Here is a 26,311-nt window from a genome sequence, read left to right on the forward strand (position 1 = left end):
GTTTAATCTGTGGCTATGTTCTATGCAGCCAAGATCTTAGTCTCCGCTCAAACAGGGTCATATTTTCTTGTCAACTCTCTCATCATGGAATTCCAAAGGAAATAATGTAAGAGACAATGGCGGACTATTACATTTTATAAGCTTTATAAATAAGTGAACTTCTAAATAAGGACCTAGTAGAATTCTTGCTTCTCGAGGCATGCAATTTACTCTCAAATGAGGCTGAGGCACTGAGGATTTGTTTTCAAATCGAATCCATTTGGGTACTTGTTATAGATCTTATGCTTTTCCTGTACCTTTTCTCAGCACAACAGCAACATACGGATGTGTGAGCGTACAAACATATAAACGTGTATTTAGGAAGATGTAATGTTTTTCTTAAATTGGTGTCACCCTCGTTTTTGTTTATAGCATTCGCTTCTCCTCTCCCTCGTCACCCCCACTCCTCCCCTTATGCCCACACACATCACCTGTCCATCTTAAAATAGTCCTGTGAAGGTAGGTGAGACAGGGAAGTAATTATGGTCAAGCCAGAGAAGCAAAGAGCAGAGTTTGGAGAAGAACCCTCTTGGGCTGGATGTTTTGTTTCTGCCTTCAGTGTTGTTCAAGCTGTTTCTTTGTCATTCTAGAAATGCTCTCCACGCCCAGGATTTTTTATGACTCTGGCTCTGAAGTGATAAAAGGACAGACCATCACAGTCAGTTGCCAGTCTGTAAATGGAACTGCGCCTATTTCTTATCACCTTTTAAAAGTAAATGCCATCTTGGATAGCCATAACATGAACTCGAATGAGCCTGCAGTATTCAAAGACAACCCAACGAAAGATGTAGAATACCAGTGTATTGTGGATAATTGTCATTCCCATAATGCAATGGTCAGCGAAGTTCTGCGGGTCAAGGTCATAGGTAAGTTGCTGTGCTGGAGGAAGAAATCTTGTGGTTTGGGGGCTTTACTTCACATCTTCAAAGGTTTGGGGTTCCCCAGGGGTTGTACATACTAGTGGTTGGTACTTGTGCAAAGGCCCTAAACATGCCATGTGGCAAAGCAGGACCAAGACCCAGGTAAACAGGGCCAGAAAATATCTGGTTGCTCTTGGCATGGCCAGTGACATCTCTTGGCAGAACCTTTCAATTGAACTGCTGAAATATCAGAGTAAAGTGTCCCAACGTCAAGAACCACTAAAGTTTTGTTATGGGGCTCCCTTTTTAGAGGAACTGACCGCCGTCTCTGAGAATTGTAGACCAGAGTTCTTCTCCGCTGTTGACCCTTGAGGTTGAAGATTCCATCATGTGCAGAACCTGCAGCCATGAGAGCTGTAGACTGGGGTTTCATGGGACTGACACTGTCATACTCGGGAGAAATAGACCGTTGTGCTGGGGTGGATATTTTCCATTGAGCCTCTGACTTGTCATCTCTCAGAAGGCCTCAGGACCACCATTGTTTACATCTCTGAGATATTCCACATCCTTTTGTAAAAAGCCTAATAGGCTTCTCCTTCTTCCTCCTCCTTCTTGTTTAATAACTGCCTATCTGCAGGTACCACTGTAGACCTCTCAAGTAGGATAGAGATTCTTGCTTCTATTAATGTATGGTCCAAAAGGAGCCATATATTTCAAATTAATATCAATATATATAAAGCATCTAATGCTATAGGGCATACAAAAAAAGAAAACATATTGTTTTCAATGACATAGCAAGAAACACAGGATGCCCTGATTAAATAATGGAGAAATAGTTTAGTATATTTGAATGACAGTGCAAGTAAGCATAGAAAAAAAATGTTGCTAGGGAACCCATGATTGTCACATGGACTATCCTTACAACAATGGTGATAGGAATTTGGGGCATGAAAGGGGGATCATCTAGCTTGAATCCAAAGACCTGGCTTGGGAGCCAGGTCTTGACAATGGGTCAAGAAAGGACTGGGTCAAGAAATGGCCAACCAGTTAAATACATGAGCAAAATGTCTCCATGGAACTGTTCAAAAGACTGGGTAGATCAGATGGCTGGAAACAAAAGATTGGGACTGGAAAATCATTGGATATAAACTGAAAATGTGACTGAGCTCAACTGTGAAGGACATCGAATGCTGGTCTTTAGAGTTGAGAATTTGTCCTGTATGCAATAAGAGCCAGAAGAGGAAAGGGGGTCATGAGGAGGATGGAGCTTGGGGGAGATTAACTGGGGGGCTCTATCTCTTAGAAGTGGAGACTTCAGACCTCACAATACCTTAAGAAGTCAATGCAGAGGCCCACGTGAAACTGTTTAAGTTGGTTTAAATTGGGTCAATAGTAGTGGCTAACATTTACCATGAACCTTGACCATGTGGGCATCCCAATGTGAAGTAGTCTAGTAAATTATCCCCATTAATACTTACAATAGCCTTGTAAGACCCATGAAAATACTATCCTTGCTTTATGATGATGCAGCAAAGGCTTACGATGAACAGCTGATGGGGAGTGGGACTGGGAATTGGGGTTGGGCAGCCAGACTCCTGAAGCTGGTTTGCCACCACCCCACTGTGCTTCAGCAGGAAAGAGACTGCCAAATCAGGCTATACCCTCCAGGACTCTGCCCTTATGGTTGAATTCCACCCTCCCATCTCGGTCCTGGTGCTCCCTTTTGTGGTACTGGCATCTCCATGGCCTGGCCACCCACTGCATGCTCAAGGAGGTGATTCATCTCCAAGTCGTATGTCAGGGGCGTCTGGGTGGCTCAATCAGTTGAGCATCCATCCGACTGTTGGTTTTGGCTTAGGTCATGACCTCAGGGTCGTGAGATGGAGCCCCACATCTAGCTCAGAGGGGAGTCTGCTTGGAATTCTCTCCCTCTTTCTCCCTGCCCCTCCACCTGCTCTCTTTCTCTCTTTCTCTCTCTCTCAAATGAATGAATAAAAAATAAGTCAGATATCAGTCTGCTGACCATTCCATTCTCACACTAATATGGAGATCTCCTTGGGAAGACAATTGAGGATCAGAATTTTGGTAATCAAACTTGGAAATGTTTATGGGAGGAAATTGAGTTCTGCTTGGATCTGCTGGGAATGCCAGGTTGGCAGGGCTTCCTGGCGGAAACACTCAGGTCAAAATCAAGACCTGGAAATCAGGAGACTAATTGGATTAGAGCTATCTATTTCAGCATTAAATACTCTGTGTTTATGTGTTAAATGCACGAACAGAAGCTATGATGCAGGTGAAATCACCAAAGAGGAGAACGGAGATGGAAAGATGAGGACTGAATTTTGCAAAAAGTCCATATTTGAGGGGCAAAAGGAAGAAAAACTAGTGAATAAAGAGGGAGTGACAGGTGAGGAGGTTCGAGAATCTGGGCTGGGAGGCATCAGAGAAGCCTCAGAGGAAGCCACACTGGTTCTGGATGGAAGAGTGGATGGACCCCTATTAAGGACTGAAATTAATCTGCCGAAGACTCAGGGATGGGATCGTCAGGGGATCGGGTGACCTTTGCCGTTTCTTCAAAACTGGAGTTGGAGAGCAGTTTCCAAAGCAGAGGGATGGAAGTCAGGTGACAGGGGTAACAAGGTGGGGAATGAGGATGCGAGAGCAGCTGGTTTAGAACATTCATAAAGGAGAAGGTAGAAAAACAAGAATAGCGAAAGATAGTGGGTCAAGGTTACTCATAAGACCTGGAAGTGCCATACATCTTTGTAAGCACAGGGAGGGAAATCATACACACACACACTCACACACACACTCAACAGGATACAGAGATGAGCTGTAGTGTCAGGCTGAGTGGTCAGTAATACTTGAGGGGCTAAGTGAAGGGAGGTGTCTCCAGGGGGCATCGGTTGCTGCCCTTCTGGGCTGAGGGAGGAGGGAGATGTGAAGGACATGGAATGAGGGTGGTGAATTGAGTAAAAGGCACACACAAGTAAGTGAAACGATATGGTAATTGACTCTCTCTGCTTGAGTTATTTCACTCAGCATAATCTCCTCCGGTCTCATCCATGTTGCTACAGAAGTTGGGTATTCATCCTTTCTGATGGAGGCATAATACTCCATTGTATATATGGATCATATCTTCTTTATCCATTCATCTGTTGAAGGGCATCTTGGCTCTTTGCACTGTTTGGCAACTGTGGCCATTGCTGGAGCACTGGGTGTGGTACATAAACAATGAATCTTGGAACACTGAAAAAATAAAATTAAATTAAAAAAAAAAAGAAAAAAGGGTAAAATTTAGCATAGGGAAAAAAAAAAAAAGGCACACACAGCCCTAGTCTCTGTCACAGTACAGCAGGAGGCTGGCCTTAAGCAGTGCTGTGTCGTGTTCTGTCCCTTGCGCCTCCCCCAATTCTCAGCACTGTCCCTTTCCCTGCCTTTCAGCCCCGGTGGATGAGGTCAAGCTCTCTATCCTGCTGAAAGAGGATGTGGAGTCTGGGAAGGCCGTCGTGCTTCGGTGCTCCGTGAATGAAGCCTCTGGCCCAATCACCTTCAGTTTTTACAGAGAAAAAGAGACCAGGCCCTTCCACCAAACCACCTTGAATGAAACCCAGGCCATTTGGCACAACTCAAAGGCTAGCAAGGAGCATGAAGGACGGTATTACTGCACAGCCTTCAACAGAGCCAATCATGTTAAAAGCACCCCCCAAAGCAACATACTGACAGTCAGAGGTGAGTCAGGGTCTCAAACAGGGGGACCTAGTGTGACCTCAAAGGGTGAGACCAAGGCCTCACCCCTTGTAAGAGGAGGTGGACCACTGTTTAGCTCATTTCACTGAGGATTAAGAGACCAATGTCCTCCAGGCTCTTTTGTTGCAAATGACAGACATGCATCCAAACTATATAAAAGAGGAATTGGTTATTACAAAAAATTAGAAACTTTTCCCATAGTCATAATTCCAAATTCTTGGTCAAGAGATACCAGTTGGTCCATGTTGGGTCAAATGTCCACCCATGCACTACCTATGACCAAGGGGATTGGGTCATGCAGAAGGGACATAGGGGAGCCCACACAAGTCTGTAGAAGGTGCTCTCCTAGTGAAGGAGAAGGGCTGAATAGACCCAAAAAAGGAGTCAACTTTAGCCCAGTGGTCCTTTAAGCTGATGCTATAGTAAACAAACAAAAAACACACAAGAACAGTTCTGCACCAGCTGTGAACAGTGTCTTTCAGAAGTAAGATACTAGTTACAAGGACTATAAAAATTAGTCTTATTTGTTGCTTGAACCTGGTATTATTTCTTGTTGACAGAGGAAAAACCTGTGTTTGTGTGTGTGTGTGTGTATTTTTTTTTCTTCATTTCCAGTCTTTCTTGCCCCATGGATAAAAGGACTTATTGCAGTATTTGTCATTGGAGTGATAATTGCCGTCTTGGTATTTGGGGCCAGATGTTATTTTCTGAAGAAAGCCAAGGGTGAGTACAGTTCTTTCATTCCATTCTGCTAGGTTGCTCTGTCCAGGAATCGGGCCATGGACAGGAGGGGATTCAGCTTCGTGGAGGCCTGTGCTCTGCCCCACTGGGAACCGAGGAGATATAGCTGAGAACAATTGCTTTTCTCTTTGTGGTGTCACCTTGATAATCAAAGACTTTGGCTTTGGTAGGCCAAAAGGTTTTATTGCCCTTTGGATTTAGTTAGGCACAAATGAAAGCAACTGCTTTCCTAGTTGGACAACCCAGAAAAGATGCATTGGAGCAGTGGTGAGGGGGAGGTTGTACCTATGTGTGGTCAGAAGATATTGTTTCATGGGGTTGACCACACCTAGTCCTGCAGCTGGCAGAAGGCTACGGACACCTGCCCTGCGTAGCTTCCCATCCACTGAATGCCTCCCAGTTGATCTGCCATTTGTGCCATGATTTCTACCCTGTGCTTGAGGTTAACCACACATGGAAAGGAAGTCAAGATCACCCAGACACTCAGGAATCAGTCAGCCAGCATGACCTTAAGGAAAAGGGCACAGCCCCAGAAGATTCTGCATAAATTTTTGTGGAGTGCAGCAGTTTCTTTTGGAGCTCCAGACCTGCTGCAGCCTGGGATGGGTGGGGACAGATGGGATGAGGCGGGGCCCTGGGCTTTTTCTAGAACATGAAAGCTGCAACCCTTCTGGGAAGACAAGCTCCAGAACCAGCCCCTTGCTAAGGTCTAAGGCCAGTTTGGAATTAAGAGAATAAGGACTGATGGAGACTTTCCTTCTTGGAATCATCTTGAATTGAAGAAAGAGTTGCCTGTTTACCCTGACCTGGTTCCTTGACTTCATCTCCATCACAGCTGGTAAAGAAACTCGCTCCTGGCTAAAACAGTCAGAATGTCCATATTTCGGAGGAAATGATGCGAAATCTCTCAGTATAAGACCAAAAGAATTTTGTTTGTTTGGTTTTTTCTTCTTTTTTTGAAGCAGAATATATTTGGCTTTCTTTTCTCTTTTTATGGGTATTCAATCTTCAAGGAAGTCAAATATGATGGAGATGAGTGTTCTTATCTGAAACAAACATGGCTACTTTATACTAACTTTGGATTTTCTCTTTCTCTTTCAAAGCCAAGCAGACACCCGTGGAGATGTCCAGGTCAGTGTGTGTATTTCGGAGGGAGGTGGCTGCTCTGTAGACATGCATCAACTAAAGGAAATTCTGGTCGTTAGAGGGTTTTCAGTATCCCCTGGAAAGCCCAGAAAAATAAGGGTCTTAGGTGTGAGTAGCGTAGGGAAGTGTGAGTGTGCACACGTGCGTGTGTCTTTGGCTCCATGGACAATTGCCAGCTGTCCTTCAATGGGAAAGAGTGGCTTTATTCTGAGGTCGTGTCCCTCCTATACTGTTCCTTGTGAGATCCCTTTTTCCTTATGAAATTATACTGGTAATAGATGGAATTTTTAAAATTTGCGTACTTGGCAAAATAGAGTTGGCCTAAAAAAAAAAAAAAAAAAGAAAGAAAGAAAGAAAGAAAAAAGTGGTAATGTTTTTACTGTTCTTGAAATCCAAAATCCAAAGGTATGGAAAGGATAGTTCTGTTCTGGAGAAACAGTAGCATAGGATGAAGAATTCAGAGGGACAGGATTCATCTTGGCCCTGACACTTTTTTTTTTTTTTTACAAACACCAAATACCGAATTTATAATAAAGCTTCATATATTATATATAAATTAAAAGAAATTACACAGATTCCCAAGCAAACTATTAAAAGGTGTCATTTTCATTTCTAGTTTGAGGCTAATATTGACATGTATGAGAAATTGTGTGAGAGAAAATAATACTCTTGATCAACAATAATGAAATCATACATACTACTTAAGGCAAAATATTTTATATTGATAGTAACTATAATGTACAATAATATTCAATTTGGCAGAAAGTTATCTGAAACAATTTCTATACATACAAGAATATATTCCTAACAGGTAATTTATATGTAAGTGAAAGTAACAAGGACATATGTGTGTATGTATTTGATTAATATAGGATAATTTTGGTATGTCAAATATTTATGAAACAATAGACTATTTAATGAATGGAATAAATAGAATAATCAAGCAATTCTGGAAATAAGTGAAGACCGTCCAAAGGAGGTCAAGAAAACGTTACTTCTTCAGAGCTTGCTACAGTATAGGAGGGCCCTCACCCTTATTTTAACAGCAAAGAGTTTTTATCAACCTTCTGGAAAAATGGTTAGTTTTCCACAGGAGAGAGTAAAGTTTTCCTCACTTCAGAAAACTGGTTTTCTCATGATCTTTCCTTGATTGTTTTCGTGGTTTGAAGTTAGAGCCAAAAAAAGTCATATTCTTTCTTTCCTTTTGAAATTTCATTTCAAGGCCAGCAGCTCCCCTTCTGAACTCCAGCAATGAGAAGATGTTGTCAGATCCCAATACCGAAGCCAACAGACATTACGGTAGAGTCGTGGTTTCTTGCTAAGTGTTTTTCCCCAGGCTGGCTGCACACTCCTTCACCCCTCTTAGAAGCAGAATCTATAGGTGACAGAGTTCAAGTTGGAAGGGAGGCCCTGTCCTCAAGTAGGGGCACTTCATCTAACCAGTTGTGGAGGGGCGAGCTGATAAGCAAAACAAAAACTTAGGAAGAAAGGCAGAACATTTTACCCTAATCTCACCACCTCCTAAACATGCTGGGGAACTGAAAGGTAGAGAATGATTACAAGGCTGCAGATACCCCATCCTGGGTTATCGTTTAAAACTTTGAACATGGCTCAGGTATAATCATTATCCTTTTGTAAGAGCTCAAGAGACCGTGTTATCCACTGAAGTCATCGGTAAAAGATCTCAGATGGAATTATTTATCACAAGCAGGAGACAGTTTCCTTTCAGCTTTTACTACAACTGCTTTCGATAGTTCTCTGTAGTGGAGACATTTAAAAGAAAAAAGTGGGGCGCCTGGGTGGCTCAGTGGGTTGAGCCGCTGCCTTCGGCTCAGGTCGAGATCTCAGGGTCCTGGGATCGAGCCCCGCATCTGGCTCTCTGCTCAGCAGGGAGCCTGCTTTCCTCTCTCTCTCTCTGCCTGCCTCTCCATCTACTTGTGATTTCTCTCTGTAAAATAAATAAATAAAATCTAAAAAAAAAAAAAAAAAAGAGAGAGAAAGAAAAAAGTGGTACAAGCAAAGAGTACCTGATAAGGCTTGGGGCAAGCTTGGAAGCCCGCTCAGTTGGGTGGGGAGCCAATCCCAGGGTTCTTAATCCCATCCGGTCTCTGAGAAAACTCCCAGCAGGGCGGATAATACTATTCCACGCAACTAGTCCTGTCCCAGACCAGGTTGGGGGCAGTTTTCTTTATCAGCACGTCTGCGAAGAGAATGCTGATGTTCTTTTCTAATTGTGTAAGTGTTCCACAAAATGAGAATTTTAGGATACTCCTCTAGCAGGGCGTAGTTGAGAAATATATTTTAAGAATTGAGCAATTCTTGTAACTACCAAATCATCCACCTTTAAAAAGTGAATAAAATAGCACCTGGTTGGCTCAGTGAGCAGAGTGTGAGACTCAGCCTCAGGGTGGTAAGTTCAAGCCCCACACAGGGCATGGAGCCTACTTAAAAAAAAATAAACACATAAACAATATGTTTATGTTATGTTAATATGTCAAAACAAACAAAAAAACATAATAAATAAATAATAAACTGATAGAAGAACCTGGGAATTCCTAAAGTCCATCAAATAGAACAGGAAATAAAGAAAACACACAGTGGGGTATAATCCTTACTAAAAAGTGAATAAAACAATTGTAATAACAAAAGTAATGGACCAATAAAGAAAACAAAGCAAATATATCACGTAAGAAACTGCATTCAGAAAAATTTGGTGACTGTTAGCAAAAAGTGAACATTACAAAAGAAGTATCTTTTTGTGGTATGGGGGGGTCTTTTGGTTATTTGTATTATATGTAAATACATAGTTTAAATTGAATGCTAATATAGACTTACATTAAAATAAGTTAAAACATGGAGGACATTGGTAGTTGGAGAGGAGAAGTGAGTTGGGGGAAATCCGAGGCAGAGATGAACCATGAGAGACTATGGATTCTGAGAAACAAACTGAGGGTTTCGGAGGGGAGAGAGGTAGAGGGATAGAAGACCCTGGTGGTGGGTATTAAGGAGGGCATGTATTGCATGAACACTAGGTGTGGTACATAAACAGTGAATCTTGGAACACTGAAAAAAATTTAATTTAATTTAAAAAAAAATAGGATTTCCCCCCCACATTTCCAAAAGACAAGAAATACTCTAATTATATTGTCTCTTTGTGGATTGTTTCACTTTATGAAGTATTTTAGTAATCACTATAAGCAATTAACTTAAAAGCATAATGGAAAAGTCATGTGTTCTTTATGTTATTTATAAGTATTTATGTTATTTATAATCCATAGAATTATTTTTAATAAAGAACAACTTGATGGGGGGAAAAAAAGTTAAGAAATTCTTTTTGCCCAATGAGGTGGCAGCCTGGAGGTACCACCATTTCTTTAAACCACGTTCTCTTGCATCCAGCTCTCTGCTTGGAGACGGTTAGTTTGCTAGCGTTCTTCTGGTTACAGGCCCACCCCTTTAGAATTAAGCTTCATTTCCAATGAGCTTGCTCAAAGTGAACAGTTCTGAATCTTGAACAATTCATAAGCAGATGTATCCCTCCCATGGGATGATGGGCATCGCTGGTGTTAGAAACTGACCACTTGGGGGTTGGATGCGGCCATAGGGGGGCGAGGAGGGAATCCAGAATCTTCTATGCAGCTGGTGGCCCACTACACCAAGGAGGTTAAACTTGACTCTGTGTGTTAGTGGCACCCAGTTTTTTTTACAAGTTATATAGGAAACTAGGATTTCCACTGCCACTCATCCTCTTCGTTATTTTTCAACTAGGTTACAATGAAGATGTTGGAAACCATGCAATGAAACCAATAAATGAAAATAAAGGTAATTATCAAATTAAGTTTTTGGCTTCTTCTTCTTCTTTTTTTTTTTTTAAGAAGCATTTATAGAAAAAAGGACCTCTAGGAAAGAACTAAAACTGTTAAGACCTAGGGATATTGTACCCTCCTCTTCACCTCCCCCAGGGACCCTGTCCCTGGCTGCTGTATAAAATGGAAGTGGCTGGTCATTTGCTCCAAAGGTGCTATCTTGTGTCCTTACTGGAAAATAACCTAGGGAACCCTGGGTGGCTCAGGAGGTTGAGCATCTGACTCAGTCTCGGCTCAGGTTACGATCTCAGGGTTGGGAGACTGAGCCCCACGTCGGGCTCCGTGCTCAACATGGAGTCTGGTTGAGATCCTTTCTCCCTCTTCCTCTGCCCCTCCCCCCCAACTTGCTCTCTCTCTCTCTCTTTCTCTCTCAAATAAATTTAAAAATCTCTTAAAAAAAAAAAAAAGACAGTAACCTGAATTCCAGGAGGAAAGAGCTGGGTTATACATAACAGGGAACTGTGTACCGGGCACCACAGAAGGACCGCCTTTCTCTTGGATAGTAGAAGTGGGGTGTTTTCTATAATAGCATTGGGGTAAATCATCAAGTTGTACACCTTACACTTATACAAGGTTTCATGTCTTTTATGCTTCAGTTAGGCTGGAAGGAAAGTATTAAGGGTCTGGGATGGGGAGAGGCATACAGGATACTTCAGGGGTAATAAAAATGTTCTTTTTCTTGAAAAGGTTGAAGGGTACACCGTTATTTATTATTATTATTTGTGTTTTATGCATAACTTACAAATATTTTCTGATACTTAAGTATTTAATAAAAATAAAACACACTATAAAAAATATAAAATATCACTGCTGCTATTGTTTAAAGACAATGAACAATAGATTCCTTGCTGCAGCTTTAAAGCTCAGAAAGATGGGGCTAACTCATTTTGCAAAAGTCGCTTCCCCTCTGGGGTCCTCTCACAAGAACTAAAGATCTAAAGCTGTAAACACCGGTGTCCTTGACCACACATCAGTTTCTGGTGCTGGTGAGAAAGACCGACTCTGAGGCTTCAAAAATAAAACAATAATGTGACTTTGAGCTAAAGACCAACCATTTTACCAGATTCGCCCTAGTGGCCTGACTGCTTTCATCAACTTGTTTTTCAATGCATATGGCTTGTACGCTTGGAGCATTTTTAGGATGGGGAAGCTGTTCCCCATTTCCTGAGATTCTTTCCTTCTTGGAGATAGTTTTCTATGCCTGTGGCTGTGGAATAAGCTTCCAGAGTTAACTGCTGTGGCTGATCCTGAGCTTTTAACAATCCTTCCCCTGTAGGAACAAGGGGGACCTGGGCAGGAGGGTCCCCCCACGTCCTGCCTAGCCTGACGTGTCCCTCTCACTTGGAATAAATAGCCTTTAGCCTGTGTCTAGCTTCCTCCTTGAAATAGGGACTTCTGCAGTCATTTGAGTGGAAATCTGTAATGCAGGGGGAGGCCCCCGAAGGAGGTTTTGTCTAACTTCAGGGTGCTGTGGTTCTTTTGAGCAGAGCCTCTGACCTTGGATGTAGAATACACAGAAGTGGAAGTGACCTCGCCTGAGTCTTACCAAGGTAAGCACCATTACGGGGGTGACCCCCCACGCTTTGTTCTCTGCTGGGTGTAGACACCAGGGAGAGGTGTGCTGTGACCCAAGGACAAAAGTCCCTTCAGTCAGTCAGACCTGCTGGGCATGCCTACGGCGGGAGCAGGGACGCCTGCCTAGGCTTTTGAGGCATTAAATTTCATTCTTATTTATCTCACTATTAATAATGAGTAGGTTTTCCTAAGCAATTACTAAGTGCTAAGAAATGTGTTTGTTGAGAGGCGTTTTGAGGGCCTCACTGCCCGTGTTTGGGCTTTCCTCCAGAGCTACGTTCCTTGCCTGCGCCTAGTATCTTCCTTAAACAGCTGCTTGCACACGGAGCCTGGGGAAGTGAAACACATGTTTGAAGGTGGTGAGGGCTTGGCTCTTTAGAGGGACTCTTGGGGAAGTGCTTCTGAAACCAGAGTCCCCTTCTGTGTGAACAGTGGCACGAGCCTCCCACTTCAGGTTTTGTTTTTCTGTGTGCGGTTCTCTCAGGGCAGCTGGGCCAGGGGGTCCCTGGCTCTGTGGCTCCCTTGCGGACACAGATGCAGAGCGGGCTGCTCCACAGCGAATGCCAGAACATCAGTTGCAGTTGCTTTTTGCCGCCCCCGCCAAAAAAACGATGCATCTCCTCCTGGCTTTCCTTCACCCTAGCCACCCAGAGCCTTCTTGCCCTGCTGAGAGGCTCTTTAAGGCTATAGCCACAATCCTCCCTCCCACTGAGGCCTAGGATTGCTGCTGGGTCCACTCCACCTGGCAAGCTGAGGGCCCTTTTCCAGACTGGCCATGCATAGCATTAGCCAGAGTCCCAGGGCAATGGCATCCCTTTGTCCTCTGTGGCTCCATGAATCCGAAAGAGTTTTGGGTTCCTTCCTGCTTCCTTGCTTAGGTCCTGGGCACCACGTCAGCGGGTATGTGCACAGAACCTTTAGGTGAGGCTGTCCCCTATGGCTCCCGGTCTGTGTGCTACCCAGTGGGGCACCGTTCCCACAGTCCGCCATCAGAATGGCCCCTAGGGTTGACGCTGCCCCGTCTGCATGATCACTGGGCATCCCACTGGTGAGACTGGACTGGACCTGGGAAGGGTGGGGGCCGTGGCAGGCCTGGAGTTCTCTTCCTCTTTATTTCATTGTAAAGAGGTTCGTTTGTTAACAAAGTAAAGTCCTTGATGGGCCAGCCCTTGTGCAAGCAGCGAAGGTACATATATGGCCCGTCTTCCCGCCCCCCATGGGGGTAGAGCCTGTGAGGGAGCCAGGAAAACACGGAAATGAAGAATATATAGACAGCGCCAGGTAATGGTTAGTGCTCGGAAGGAAAGGGAGCAATGAGACGGCGCAAAAGGCGGCTTTGGGGGCTGGCATTGAAGCTGGGGCCTGCAAGGCACAAAGAAGGTGGCCCCAATAAGAGGAGAGAGGGTTGGGAGGACCCAGGAAATGGGCAGGACAGCGTGCGGTGGCCCAGAGCTTGGCTCATCTGAGGATCTGGAAGGAGGCACAGGTCGGTGTGTCGTCCCGGGCCAGAAGGGATGAGGGCGGAGACACAGTGCCAGCAGTGGGTAGACTGGAGAGAGATTTCAGAGACATGCCACCGTGGATGACATTTTATGGCAAGGGTCGGGGAGACCAAATCACTACAGGTCTGGATGGACGGTCCTGATATCTGAGATTGGGAGGTACAGGTCCGGTTAGGTTAAGCATGAGATGCCGAAGAGGAGACAGCCACTTCGGGGGTTGGTGCTCAGAACAGAGTCTGGTTTGGCTGCGGCTAAAGGGGCTGTAGGGGGCTCCCTTCCAGCCTTCTCTGGTCCTGCCAGAGCCGCTACAAATGCCCCTTTGTCACCGTGCATCATGGGCTCAGTTCTGGCAATAACAGCTTCCTTCCTCTAAAGGGGAATTCAGGCCCGGGAAGGGAAGGGGAAGCGTAAAAGAGGACAGGGCTGCCCCAAGATTTTGCATATGTGTAAAATCTGCTGTCCGCAACCCTCCAAACTCCACGGGGTGCTCGAGCTGACAGGGATTGCCCCGGGCTCTGGCCTCGAGGTTCTCATGCTCCTCCCGCAGAGGGCCAGGTCCTGTCCTCGCCTCTGCTGCCCGCTGGGCCAGGAGCAGGTAGGATTAAGAGCACTTGGGCCTGTTGCCTCAGAGGGTTTGGAGCGAAGGCCGCTGATAGAGAAAGGATGCCGGGTTGTGTCCTTGCAAAAGGGTCCATTTTCCTTTCTTTTGGGAATGTTTCCATGTTAGAGTGTCTGGTTTTCTTTTCTTGCGTGAGGGTGGGGTGGGATTTAAAGGGAAAAGAAGTTTTAGGATGACAAGGGGTGCGTTCCTTGCTAAGCTATGCACAGCTGCGGTCCCCATTCCCCATGTTGCTGCGAGGATCTCAGGAGAGCTAGAGTGACAGCCATTTGGGTGGAAATGGAGAGTTTCTAGAAGATACGCGTTGTGTTTTCTGGATCCAGCCTCTTGGGTGCTCAGGGACTGCAGGGTAGGGCCAGCCTGGCCTAGGAAGCTGTCCCCTTGCTTTCTCATGGGTGGTGGGTGGAGTGTCCCTAGAGTGGGGAAAGGACTTTGTGGTCTCAAGGCCAGTAATGAGTAAACTTGATGTGGTCTTGGCCAACCCAGTTCCCTATCCTCAAGGCTCTCACTTCCACAGCTGGGGTGGGGGAGGGGATAAGGCCTGCGTCCAGCTCTGCCTCCGACTGGCAGCTGGCCAAGGAATCACTGGGGGATGGAGGCGGGGTGGGAAGGAACTTGTTCAGCCCGGTCTGTTGCTTGTTTGCTCTGAGGCTAATTGCTGGGAAAACCCCATGACGTTGAAGCCATCTCTTTCTCTGAGAACAGAGAAAAACAGAAGCCAAAATAAAGCCCCATCCGGAAACATGCCTGACAGCAGAGACAAACAGCCTGTTGGCCTGGGTTACTCATTAGTGGGCAGCTGCAGAGCAGGGCAGGGGTGGTGGAGGTGAGCGGCCAGCCCCAGCCCATCACTGGGGGCAGAACAGGGGGGCAGCAGGAGGAATTGCTGGAGGGATATTGCTGCAAGGATAGCCGCTCGGCCAAGAAGTGGAAACCACCCTGCCACCCGGACTGATCCACAGTTACAAGAAGGAAGGGGGTCAAGTGTGGTTCTTGAGTCCAGAGGGTGTTAGAGTGTCCCCAAGGTGACCAGAGAGGTCTACCAGCAAGCCTGGGGGGTGTGGATCTTACAAGGTGTCCAACCCCCAGGCTTGGCCACCCCACCCCATCCCTCCTTTCTTCCCCCCTGGCCTCAGCTCCCATTGTGGGACAGGGTCTGAGAATGAGCTGGCAGGGACCCAGGGCACCTGGTATACAGCGCCTTATACCATCGTTTCTCCCCGCATTGTCTGCCCCACAACCCGGAGCTCCTGAAAGCTCTGGGTCCAAATCACCTTTTCCCTTCCTGGTCCACAGCACCCAGCACAGAGCAAGTGTTAGGATCACACTGAATGCGAGACTCACCCAGGCCTAACACGTTGCAGAATCCCTTGGGGGATGTGGCAGATTCCCAGGAGATGCAGAAATCCCTGGAGCCTCCCCGTGCACCCCCAAATCTGGTGCCATGGAGGGAATGTGGGGAGCGGGGTAGGCATCTCTGCTGGCCTCTTAGAAAAAAGCAGGTGTCCTAGCAGAGGGGTGCTTGGTGGCTCAGCCACGCTGGTGAGTACAAGGTTCTGTTTGGTGTCTTGGTGGAGTCTTATGAAGGCTTCTGCAAGGGCCTGGCCACCCCAGACTCACCTGCGGGGGATCTGAACAGCCCCTCCACCCCCAGACTTCCTCCTGGAACCACTACCGTTCACCATTCAGTGTCTGATGAAGGACCATGGCTTTGAACACCAAAATCTAAAACCTCGGGGAACAGGCTGGTTATACTAACACCTTCCTCAGGCTCAGGGGTTTGAGAGAGCTAGAGACCCTTGCAAGGACATTGACTGGTGCCTTCATTGTCCTATCAAACCTCTATGCCTCCAGGTAGTCATGCAAGACCTGGGCCCGAGAGGTGAACCCAGAGCTCCGGGTCCACCAGGGAGATAGTCTTGGGGACAAATAATGTTGGTGTGGTCATGGGCAAGTGTCCCCAAAGTGCTGTGTGAGCACAGGGGTCCTGTGTAACTGCTCTGGGCACAGGGAAGGGGTGAGCGTGTTAGGGAGTAGGTAGGTGTGTGAGGGTGTGTGAACCCAGGTGCAGGAACAAAGCTTGTCCTGGGACTTGGAGGACGAGGAGGAGTGGGCCAAAGAGAAAGGGCCTTGCGGGCAGTGAAGGGACACGCTTTGGGTCCCTGGAGCCTAGTGAGTCAAGGGCATCTTGGTGCAGTTAGAGTCCACGGGCGTGGCCCAGCCAGCTGCCGGCCACCAAGGAAAACAACAGCCACTCGGTACAGAAGACAGTCAGGAAGCGTCTTTTCCTGTCTGGGGCTTCGTTTCCGGATCCGTAGAAGGAGAATGTTGGCCACATGTAGAAAGCTACCTTTCCACAGTGAGGCTTCTTGGTCTTTTGTGCAGGTGAGAGGAGGCGGGGGAAGTGGCTGGGCCCCCTCCTGTTTCCTGAGGTTTGTGGGGGGCGGTGTATGTACGTGCTGTGTGTGTACATACTGGGTGTGTGTGTACGCTGCGTGTAGACACAGTATGGTGTATGTGCAAGTATGTGTATATACAACCTGTATGTAGACTCGAACTTAAATAGATGCCCGTATGGGTGCTTTGTCCCCCAAACCCTGAGCCTCCTCAGGGCTTAATGCATACCCCGGTCAGTCCTCTGTCTGCTCTTCTGAAAGAGTCCACACCAGAGGATCTCAGCCCAGTCTGCGTCTTAGAATCCCCTGGAAGCTCTTTAAAAACCCCAGTGCCAGGGCTATCCCAGACCAGTCAGAACCAGAATGGGGCCCCGGTGTTGGCATTTGACGTCAGCTGGCCCAGCAAGATTTTAAGTGGTTCTTTGTCCTAGCTGGTCCTTAAAGTCACAGACGATGCCCAGGCTCTAACCCAGGCCTCAGGTGACTGGGAGCCCAGAGCCCTGCCCCCTGGGAGTGGCCAGGATAGTGGCTGGACGCAGGGACACCCTGGCAGGGAAGGAAGGGTGGGGCCCCTGAGCTGGAGGCTGGAGGCTGATACTGGGGACCCCTCCACCTCTGGTCCTTCGGGCCCAGGGTTCCCCTGGAGCAGCTGGACCCGCCCCTCTACCGGTCTGTTGACCTCAGCCTTCCAGGCTGAGCGCCACTAGTTAGACCAGGATCTTCTGAAGCCAGGAAGTGGCCTGAGCTTTGTGGCAACAAGGTCTCCAGCCCCTGCTGGAGAAGGGTGCTCATGGGGGTAGGGGTTAGTGGGCAAGCAGGGAGCCTTGGACCTTCTCCTGCTTCAGGGGTGGGCTGACCTGGTGCCCAGAGGCAGCTAATGACCTGTACCCGGTCACTTTCCAGGTCTGGAAACCAAGGGCACAGAGACGGTGTACAGTGAAATCCGGAAAGCTAACCCTGGTGAGTTAGGGCCCTTGACTCCCCCAGGCTGGGGGATGGCTCCCCCAGAATCATCCATGGGGGCTTGGGAGTGGGCGGGAGAAGAAGGAGAAAAGGAAGACAAAAAGAACTACTGCCCCTTATACCGAAGCTGGTGGCTGCCTCTCTCCTGCCACCCTAAAACGTAGCCACATGTTACATGTGCTGTAATTTAGTCAACACACACTTATTAAGCGCTTACTGCATGCCAGGGACATAGAACCTCACATGTTCAGACCCAGCTCAGGAGCATCTGGACTGGAGTGCATCCTGGCACCACTGTGTGCTCACGGGACCCCAGGAGAAGCCGCGTGGCCCCACCTGTGCTCAGGTGCCAGCCAGGGCATCTCATCTGCCCTCCGCCCGCCCCACCCCCACGGGTCCTGGTGCATGATGGGCACCCAGAGTTCATAGACAAAGTCAGTGCTTTGCTTTCAAGACGTGGGGGAGCTCAGTCTCTACAAGAACACACTGCCTGGGGGTGGGGGGGGTGTAGATCCGCTCCTTCCATTCTCCCTTTCTCTGGTGCTAGACCCCAGTTCAGTCCCTGTCTCCACCACTTCCCCCATGAAGATCTTCCCCCAGGACTGAACATGGTACCCAAGCGGACATGGAACTGGGGAAGCTCCCAGCAGTATCATTTTTGTTTCATCATTCTATCCCATTCTGGGGAAATGAATGGAACACAAAAACTCCTTTTACAATTCTGAAAATAAGTCACAGGCCAAAAGGCCAAAAGGAAATAGTCACTATGTGGATATCTTGCCTCAGACCTGTATTTAAGTGGATTTTCTGGGGAGCATTACAACTGGCCAGGAAGCTTCGGGACAGCCCAGCTACTCTGAGCAGGGTCCGCAGACCCACAGCCGAGGTGGTCTCAGGGAGAGTCCAGACCCACGAGAATCAGAATCTTCAGAACCTGAACTCTAACAGGCTGGATTCCAGATACTGTTGACGATTGCTAACATTGGAGAAGCACTGTCTTAACCACGGGAGACCCCCTTTTCATCTGAAAGAGGAATCTCTTTAGTGAATATGTTTTTTTAATGGTATTTTCATGGGTAGAGCAGAAACTCAACCCCTCGAGGAACTTGACACTGAGTGACCAATTTTCAGAAAGCATCTCCGGGGGCAATTTTTGGTTCCAGTGTCTCCTTTTGGATCTCGATACGTTCAGAGCCAGCAAAATGCAATTGAGAAGTAAATAGACATTCTCTGTTCTTCCAGTGTAACAAAAAGCTAGAGCTCCAGTAGAATTCACCCAATTGTATGAAAACACCCCTTCTGCTCTCCTAGAGGTCCCTGAGATCGTTCACATTTAATTGCTTTGGTTATACAAGAAGGACAGAAAGCTTACTATTGGAATATCTCTGAATCCTCACAATAAGTCCCATTTTACAGATGAGGATACTGAGGCACAGAGCAGTTGAAACACTTGCCCAAGTTCGCACGGGAAGCAGGTCCCCACACTGGCCCGCCCTGGAGGTGGATTTCCACAGTCCTGATCACAGATCAGGGAACTGCACTGCCTTTGGTTTTGGGGAAAGGAAGCTGGTGGATTGTGGAGCCCACAGGGGTTGCCCCCAGAGCGATCCCCCCCCCCACAGGAGACCCGCGGGAAGCCTGCAGTCTGCTTTGTCCTGAGCCTGCTGCTGGAGGCTCTTTACAGCTGGAAAAGGCCACCCCCACTGTGCACCCCGAAGGGTGTGTGTTAGGTGCCCCGCAAATTAGGCTGGCAAAAGACAAGTTAACAGGAGAAAAAACAAGTGATGGAAAACTGCAGAGTGGTTGGAAGTGGGAGCATATATAGGAAGTTAACCAAGAACAATAAAAATTTTTTGTAGGTGCTTTCTGCATCCGTTGACTGTCATTTGCCATCAGCTCAAAATAACCCTGTGCTGATGTGGCATGTTTGGAGGAGGCCTATTGTGATTTTCTACCCCTGCTTTAGGGCCGCTGTTCAAATGGGTTCCCTCAGGGTCCCCGGGCCGGTTCTCTAGGCCTGAGTCCTCGGTCCCCTGCTGGGGGAACCCAACTGCTCCCTCTGACCTAAGGCAGGAATGGACTGTAGGACCTAACCCTGTAGGGATTTGGGGTGGTGAAGGGCCCTATTTTGCTGACAGACATCTGAGCCCCAGTCCCCGTGCGGCCACTTGGCAGCCGTGTGACTTTGACCAAGATGTCTAACTCTTCTGAGATTCCAGTTTCTTCCACTGAGATTAAGTGAGAGAAGGGGGAGATGGTGCAAATTACCCCAAGCACCAGTCCTCATAGTATCCCTGTCCTACACTGAGCATCCAAGCCCTTTTAGCTGAAAGATGCCAGAGAAACTTGAGCCCAGGCAGAGACTAGAGCCGTGTCCCGATTCCCGGCCAGGGCCCTCCCCCTGTGCAACCTGGGCGGTCAGGAGTCAGTGGGGCCTTGGGCACCTCTGTAATCTGGTCTCCGACCCGGCAACCAGCTCCTGCCCAGTGTTTGGGGGTTATAGAGAGAGTCCTGGGTCTTGTAGTCAAATCCCCGGTGCTGCCTTGGAAGTCCCTGCTGGCCGCTCACTGAAGAGGCTCCATCCTGGAAGCCTCGGGAGTTGCTGTTCTGGAACATTGCCTGCTGGGCTGCTGCTCCCCAGGGGGATGGGGGTGGGGGGCGGGGAGAGGCTGGCAGCTTCAGGTCAATTCTCTTCCCTTTCTTTTCCTTTTCCTTTCCTTTTCTCTTACCGTCATATGCTACTCTATGCACAAGCCTCAAAACCAGCTTGGGGTGGTGGGAGCTCCTGTTCTGCAGATGGGGAAATGGGCCCAGAGGTTAAATAACTTGTCCCGGAGCAGATCCCAAGGCCAGTGGTTGGCAGAGCAGGGAGTCGGAGGCGGGGAGGCTGGCTGCGGAGCGCGGCTCCTCACATCTCCTCTCCACACTGCCAAAGCGATGGACCACGCGCTGCTGCGTTTTCCAGCTCTCTGGTCAGCTTCCCATCATCACCGGTCTCCCTAGAGGAGTCGCCTCTGTTAAGAGTGACAGCCGGTATGGTCTGGGTGACCCTGGCTGAGTCCTGGAACCTCTAGGGACCCTGGTCACCACCTCTGTGAGATGAGGGGCAGATGCCCGATCTAGATGGAGTGTTCCCAGGTCTGTTAAGACACAGACGGTGCAGCAAGCAGCCCCCTGAATTTTGGATTCAATAGGTCTGGAGTGAGGCTACTTTGCATTCCTCACAGATTCTCACATATCTGGCTATTGGTCTGCGGACCACACTTCTAGAAGCCTCTTCTAGATGTTTCCGGGTTCCCTTCAGGTGATGCCACTCAAGTGCTTCTTGTTTGACCAGGTGGGGTCTTGGAGTCTTTCCCCCTCCTCAGCAGTCTTGGAAGGATCCCTCAGGGTTGGCAAGCAGAGAGAATCCTCCAACACGGGTGCATGGGTGTGGGTGTAGATGTGGAGGCGGGGGAGGGGCGAGAAGGGTGACACCTAATAAAATAAGGGACCTAGTGAGGGTGGGTGTCCGGACAGGTCACTGAGCAGGCTGCATGCAGAGCTACATCTTCTCTAACCTTTCCTTCTTAGATTTTTTTTCCTTCCCACCTTAATTTCTCAGTCCTCGCCACCTTCCAACTAGCCGCACTTGAGGGCTGGCTATTTTGGGAAATGGCTCACAGGGCGTAGTTCTGGCTCTTAAACCCCCTTTTTTCCCCTGAGTGATACAAAGGAAAACTGCTCCTCTAGATAAGCTAAAGGGCATCGGGCAGGCCTGCCTCCAAGGAGCAGCCCAGGGCGGGGCTCTGGGTAGGACCAGCGCCCTGGGGAGAGGGTTGCCCAGGGCTGCGGGGCGATGGGCTGAGGGCTGGCGGTCATCTGGAGGCTGGGGGAGGAGCCAGGTCTTGGCAATCGTGGCTTTCGGCTCTAAGCTCCGCCTCGCCTGTGTGGGAGTTTTAACTGCGACAACACATACATCACACTTGGCATTTTAATCACTTTTAAGTGTACATTTCAGTGGCATTAAATATATTCAGGCAATCCTACAATCATCATCACCATCCATCTCCAGAACGTTCCCGTCTTCCCAGAGTGAGACTTCACACCCAGTAAACAATAACTCATGACTCTCTCAGCCCCTAGCCACAACCATTCTCCTTTGCACGTCCCTGAATGGGACTAAGCTCCGTGTTTTTATGTCAAATGAGGTAGTTGCCTTCCAGTCAGAACATTTGGAGAGTCTCGGTCCTGGCATTTGGAATTAATAGTCATTCGTCTATGCTTTGGTCTGTCTGGAACCCTTCCCCTGAACATGTTGGTTCTAAGTAACTTCTAAGAGTTACTTTTTAGGTCCCTTGGAGCCAATCCCAATCCTTTACTCACCCTTGATTCCAAGACCCTATAGGTATTTGCCCCTAAGCCTGAGTTTTTCCTTCAAATCTGAATTAAGTCATGGATCTCCGGGCCCAACTCACTGTGCTTCTGCCGTGTTTGTGTTGGCTCACGTCCACCTGGATGGTTCTTTGCACTGTAATCCTGAGGGGAACACCCTAAGTTGGGAGATAGAGGCTTGGGGTTGATTTTCAGCCCTGCCCTTATCCAGTTGTATGACTTGGCTCCCGCCCCTCATTTTTCCCTCGGGTGTTACTTTTCTCATTTTCAATAAAATGCCCCTCGCTCATGTGGGACTGCTGCAGAACACTCAGTGTTCTCAGGAGTGTGCTGGGCCTAAGAGCTGTAGTGGGCAGGTGGGTAGGAGTAGTGGGTACTGTAGGGGGTAAAAATGGGGAGAATAGGACATGTCTTCCAACCCAGTGTCCCCTGCTGGGTCGTGGTGATTAGGTCTGCTCTTCTGCTGGGAACCTACTATTTCATTGACAAAGAGCTAAGCTAACATCTTGTCCCAGCCATTAACTCCCAGTCCAGGGCAAGGAAACCCCTGACCTTACAGTTCTCCCCTCTCCAACTCTTAGGTGACTCATTACAACATGTTAGGGAAAGAAGGAGAGGGGTTCTCAGTATTAGGAATTTTATTTCTGAAAGAAACCCCATTGAGAGAAGCCTAAGGAGAAGGGAAAGCAAGCCCTGGAAAAGAGCCAGAACGGGGTTGAGAAAGAGCTTCTGCATCTACGGAACCATGGGCAGGCTTAGCTAATGGAGACCACGCAGATAATTTCTCATAATTTGGATCTGCAAGGATAGCATGTGGGTTTTTTAATTAAGTACTTATTCTTTCTCCAATGATTTGCCTGAGGTCAGGTTTGCAAATCTTGTCAGCTATGGTGGCTCTGGTTATAGCATCGGACCTGACTTTCCAGAAACAGGAACGAAGTCTGCTTTTATGTCTCTTATTAAGCAGTAATGTAGGTAGTCCAAATAGTGAGTGCTTAAAGAAAGTCATACAGGTTATAGTGACAGGAACCAATTGTTACTGCAGTTGTGACACTCTGATGTGTCACGCATCAGAATTCTCTCGATTTAGATGGCGCTGCCCTCCCAGGGGGCTCGTTCATAGCTTTGGTGCTCTGAGGTACAGGGTGACTTGGCCTCAAGAGCCCCCCATTTCACCCCCAAACACCACCTCCCGAAAACCTCTTTGTTCACCTGCTGTCAGCTTCCTCCTCCTCTGACTAATCCAGGGAATGGCTTGATTTTCCTTTCCTCCCTTGCTCTCCTCGTGACAAGACCTAAAAGAGAGACATGACAGCGGGGCTGGGCAGGGAGCCTCTCCATGAAGGCGTGACTGCCTCCTCTGACTTCTCCACAACCTCACTCTCAGCCTAGTTGGGCCTCATGCAAACTGCTGTTTCTGGCTAAGCAGGAAAATTTGTATCTTGACTCTGAATCAGTGCCCGACATTTTCTAGTGCTCCCGCTCATTCTAAAGGCATTTCATAAAATGACTTGCTGCTCACCTCAAAGCAAAACCTATTCATGGATATTTACCCTGGATTTTAAAACTGAAGAATGAAGTGGTTTCCTACAATCAGAAACACAGTCAAGTTCTTCCCTATGAAAGAAATCAGGTCTAGGATGACATTTCCACAGCTGGGAGCACTGGTTCTCGAGGCAGGAGACATTTTTGGCTGTCATAATTTGGGCAGGGGGCGGAGGGTAGAAGGGGTACTATCACATCTAATGTATGGAGGCTGGGAATACTGCTAAACATCTTACAGTGGACGGGACAGCCCCCAGAGCAAAGAATGATCTAGCCCAAGGACACCTGGCTTGCTCAGTTGGAGGAGCAGGAGACTATTCATCTCAGGGTCATGAGTTTGAGCCTCACATTTAGTAGAGACTATTAAAAAATAATAAGTACGGGCGCCTGGGTGGCTCAGTGGGTTAAGCCTCTGCCTTCTGCTCAGGTCATAATCTCAGGGTCCTGGGATCGAGCCCCGTATCAGGCTCTCTGCTCAGCAGGGAGCCTGCTTCCCCCTCTCCCTCTGCCTGCCTCTCTGCCTACTTGTGATCTCTCTCTGTCAAATAAATAAATAAAATCTTATAAAAAAATAATAAGTAAACTCAGAAAAGAATGTCCCAGCCCAGAATGTCAATAATGCCAGTGTTTAAATTAAAACAAACAAACAAACAAACAAAAAACCCTGGCTTATAAGAACTTACCTCCTGTGAGTCTTCCAACAGGAGAGCTGGTTTTCCTCCCTAGATGCCTGGGTCCTTCTCGGAAGGTGTCCTGAGCACATCCCACTGACAGCTCCTGGCCCTGGGAAGAGATGCCGAGTCCCTCTTTAGACATTAACTCATGCCTTTTGGATGGGACACTAACCTATACCTTCCCATCCCAGTATCCCCTCACTCAGCCTTCGCCTTCTGCTCTGGCTTTTCCTGGTATTCCAGGTGTTTCCAAAGGGGGTAGAAATTGACTATGCTAAGAATAGCTGTCATCAAGAAAGAATTATAGAGCAGAGGGCCTCTCTGTTCCAGCCCCTCTGGGAGGGAGAGAAGAGCACTTGGGGGTCAGTCCCCACCCATCCTGTGGGGTCCAGAGCCAATCAGGCCAGCGGTCACTGCCAAACCTGCCCCAGGTTGCTGTTTCCCACTTGAGAATCCAAGCGGGTAAAGAAGTACTTTGGGGGGAAAAAAAAAAAAATGGTACTACCCACCAGATCCTTTTTTTTTTTTTTAAGATTTTATTTATTTATTTGGGGGTGGGGGGAGAGAGCATGAGCAGGGGGAGGGGCAGAGGGAGAGGGAGAAGCAGACTCCCCTAGAGCAGGGATCCTGATACGGGGCTCGATCCCAGGACTCAGGATCTCAACCTGAGCTGAAGGCACACACTTAGCTTAACTGACTAAGCCCCCCAGGCGCCCCCACCATATTTTATTTTTGTGGTGATTGCTCTATTACTGAAAAGAAGCAGAAACTACAAGTGTGCGTAAACCTAGAGTTCCTTCAGTATTTACCAGCATATTCGAAGTTTTAGTATTTTATATTCATATTGCTTTAAGAAACAGCCCAAGACTCTCGCTTTCTTGTGTCTGATTGCAGAGCCGCTGGGGCTAAGGGGGAGTGGGAAGCATGGGGTCCTTTGGGTCCTTCCAGGTCAGGTTTGGGTTGGAGGTGGGAGTCCTGCCCGGGCCTCACTCAATGCGTGGAAGTTTATACAATGGCTTGACTTCGCGGTCAGGCTGATTCATCCATTTGGCCGTTGACGTCTGCCTCTGGCCCAGCCAGGACAGAAGGGGGCCCCTTAGGAACTTCTGGCCCTGTTCCCTCTCAAGGGGACGCACAATAGAGCTGTGATAAGACAGGGTTGGAGGGGGAAGTGGACTTTTGGAAACAGGATATTTTTAAATTAGAGAAAGAAACAGAAGGGTTGTGACTCCCGTTGCGACAGGTGGGCCCTGAGACGTCCCCAGACTCTGAAGGGACTGGGTTCAAGGTTGGACTGCAGAGTAGAAACTGAGGCATCTTGGAGCACGACCGTCTATGACACTGAGGACTCGGAAGGGAGTGGGTGATGACCTTCCTGCCATTACCTCTGCCGCCTTCAGGAATGGCAACCATCCCCCATCCCCACATGTCCTCCCTTCCCCAGACAGGAAGTCCCCATAGTTTCTCTATCTCCAGGATTGTGTCCATGGGGGTTGTTTGGGGAATCGGCCCCAACCATTTGGGCCCCTGTTCGTTTAGAAACTGCTATTAGTGGGTGGCCTGATCCTTTCCAAAGGGGCAAACCACAGTCCTCTCTTGCTTGTGGTAGTGAAAACCGTCTCTAACTAATAAGCGAGCATGGCTCACTCTCACCATAATGTCTTCTGCGCTTCTTTGCCTTTCTTTACTTCATTCTGATTTTCCAGACCTCTGGTCAGGCCCATCTTCAGCACCGCAGCCTGGCCGGGGCTGCTGGTTCCCCCCACCGCACTCTGGCAAGAACACGGTGTTGAGACAGCCCTTGGGCCTTGAATACCAAGAGTGATAGGCAATGTTTATACCTTGATCCCACTCCTGGGAATGGACACTATAGGAAATATGGAAATAGCTTTATTCCTAAAGAGGATATGGCAGCATTAATTAAAATAGTGAAAACTTGGAAAGAACCTAAATTTTTACAATAAGGAACTGGATAAGTAAACAGTTGCACATCTATTTAATGATAATGACGCAGCTACTCCCAATCATGTTTAAGAAGGCGCCAGAGAATGTGCGTGGAATCGTGTTATGTAAGAAAGATAGGCTATGAAATGGCCTGTATTATATATCAGAACTCAGGGGGAAAAGAACCTCTGGAGAGCAGAAAATCACTGGCAGTTAAAGTGCCAACAAGTTTTGAAGAGTAGAACCAGAGATCATGTTTATCTGCTACTTTCTACTTCCCTGTAGTTTTCAGGGTTTTTTTCCCTGAAATAACATGT

General features: G+C 47.9%; 1 protein-coding gene across 2 annotated transcripts in view; it reads left to right on the forward strand.

The window, feature by feature from the left end:
• PECAM1 (platelet and endothelial cell adhesion molecule 1) overlaps positions 1–26,311 on the forward strand; it is a 55,460-nt gene that overhangs the window by 22,914 nt on the left and 6,235 nt on the right. Inside the window, exons 7-14 of one of the 2 annotated variants that reach the window (XM_044247630.1) lie at positions 630–905; positions 4,344–4,631; positions 5,265–5,372; positions 6,494–6,521; positions 7,759–7,835; positions 10,305–10,358; positions 11,890–11,952; positions 17,398–17,454. In XM_044247630.1, the coding sequence (XP_044103565.1) occupies positions 630–905; positions 4,344–4,631; positions 5,265–5,372; positions 6,494–6,521; positions 7,759–7,835; positions 10,305–10,358; positions 11,890–11,952; positions 17,398–17,454 (951 nt within the window). The remainder of the gene's footprint in view (positions 1–629; positions 906–4,343; positions 4,632–5,264; positions 5,373–6,493; positions 6,522–7,758; positions 7,836–10,304; positions 10,359–11,889; positions 11,953–17,397; positions 17,455–26,311) is intronic. The other variant, XM_044247631.1, reaches the window with a different exon arrangement.

The sequence above is a fragment of the Neovison vison genome, chromosome 5, assembly GCF_020171115.1.
Source record: "Neovison vison isolate M4711 chromosome 5, ASM_NN_V1, whole genome shotgun sequence".
Lineage (NCBI taxonomy): Eukaryota > Metazoa > Chordata > Mammalia > Carnivora > Mustelidae > Neogale > Neogale vison.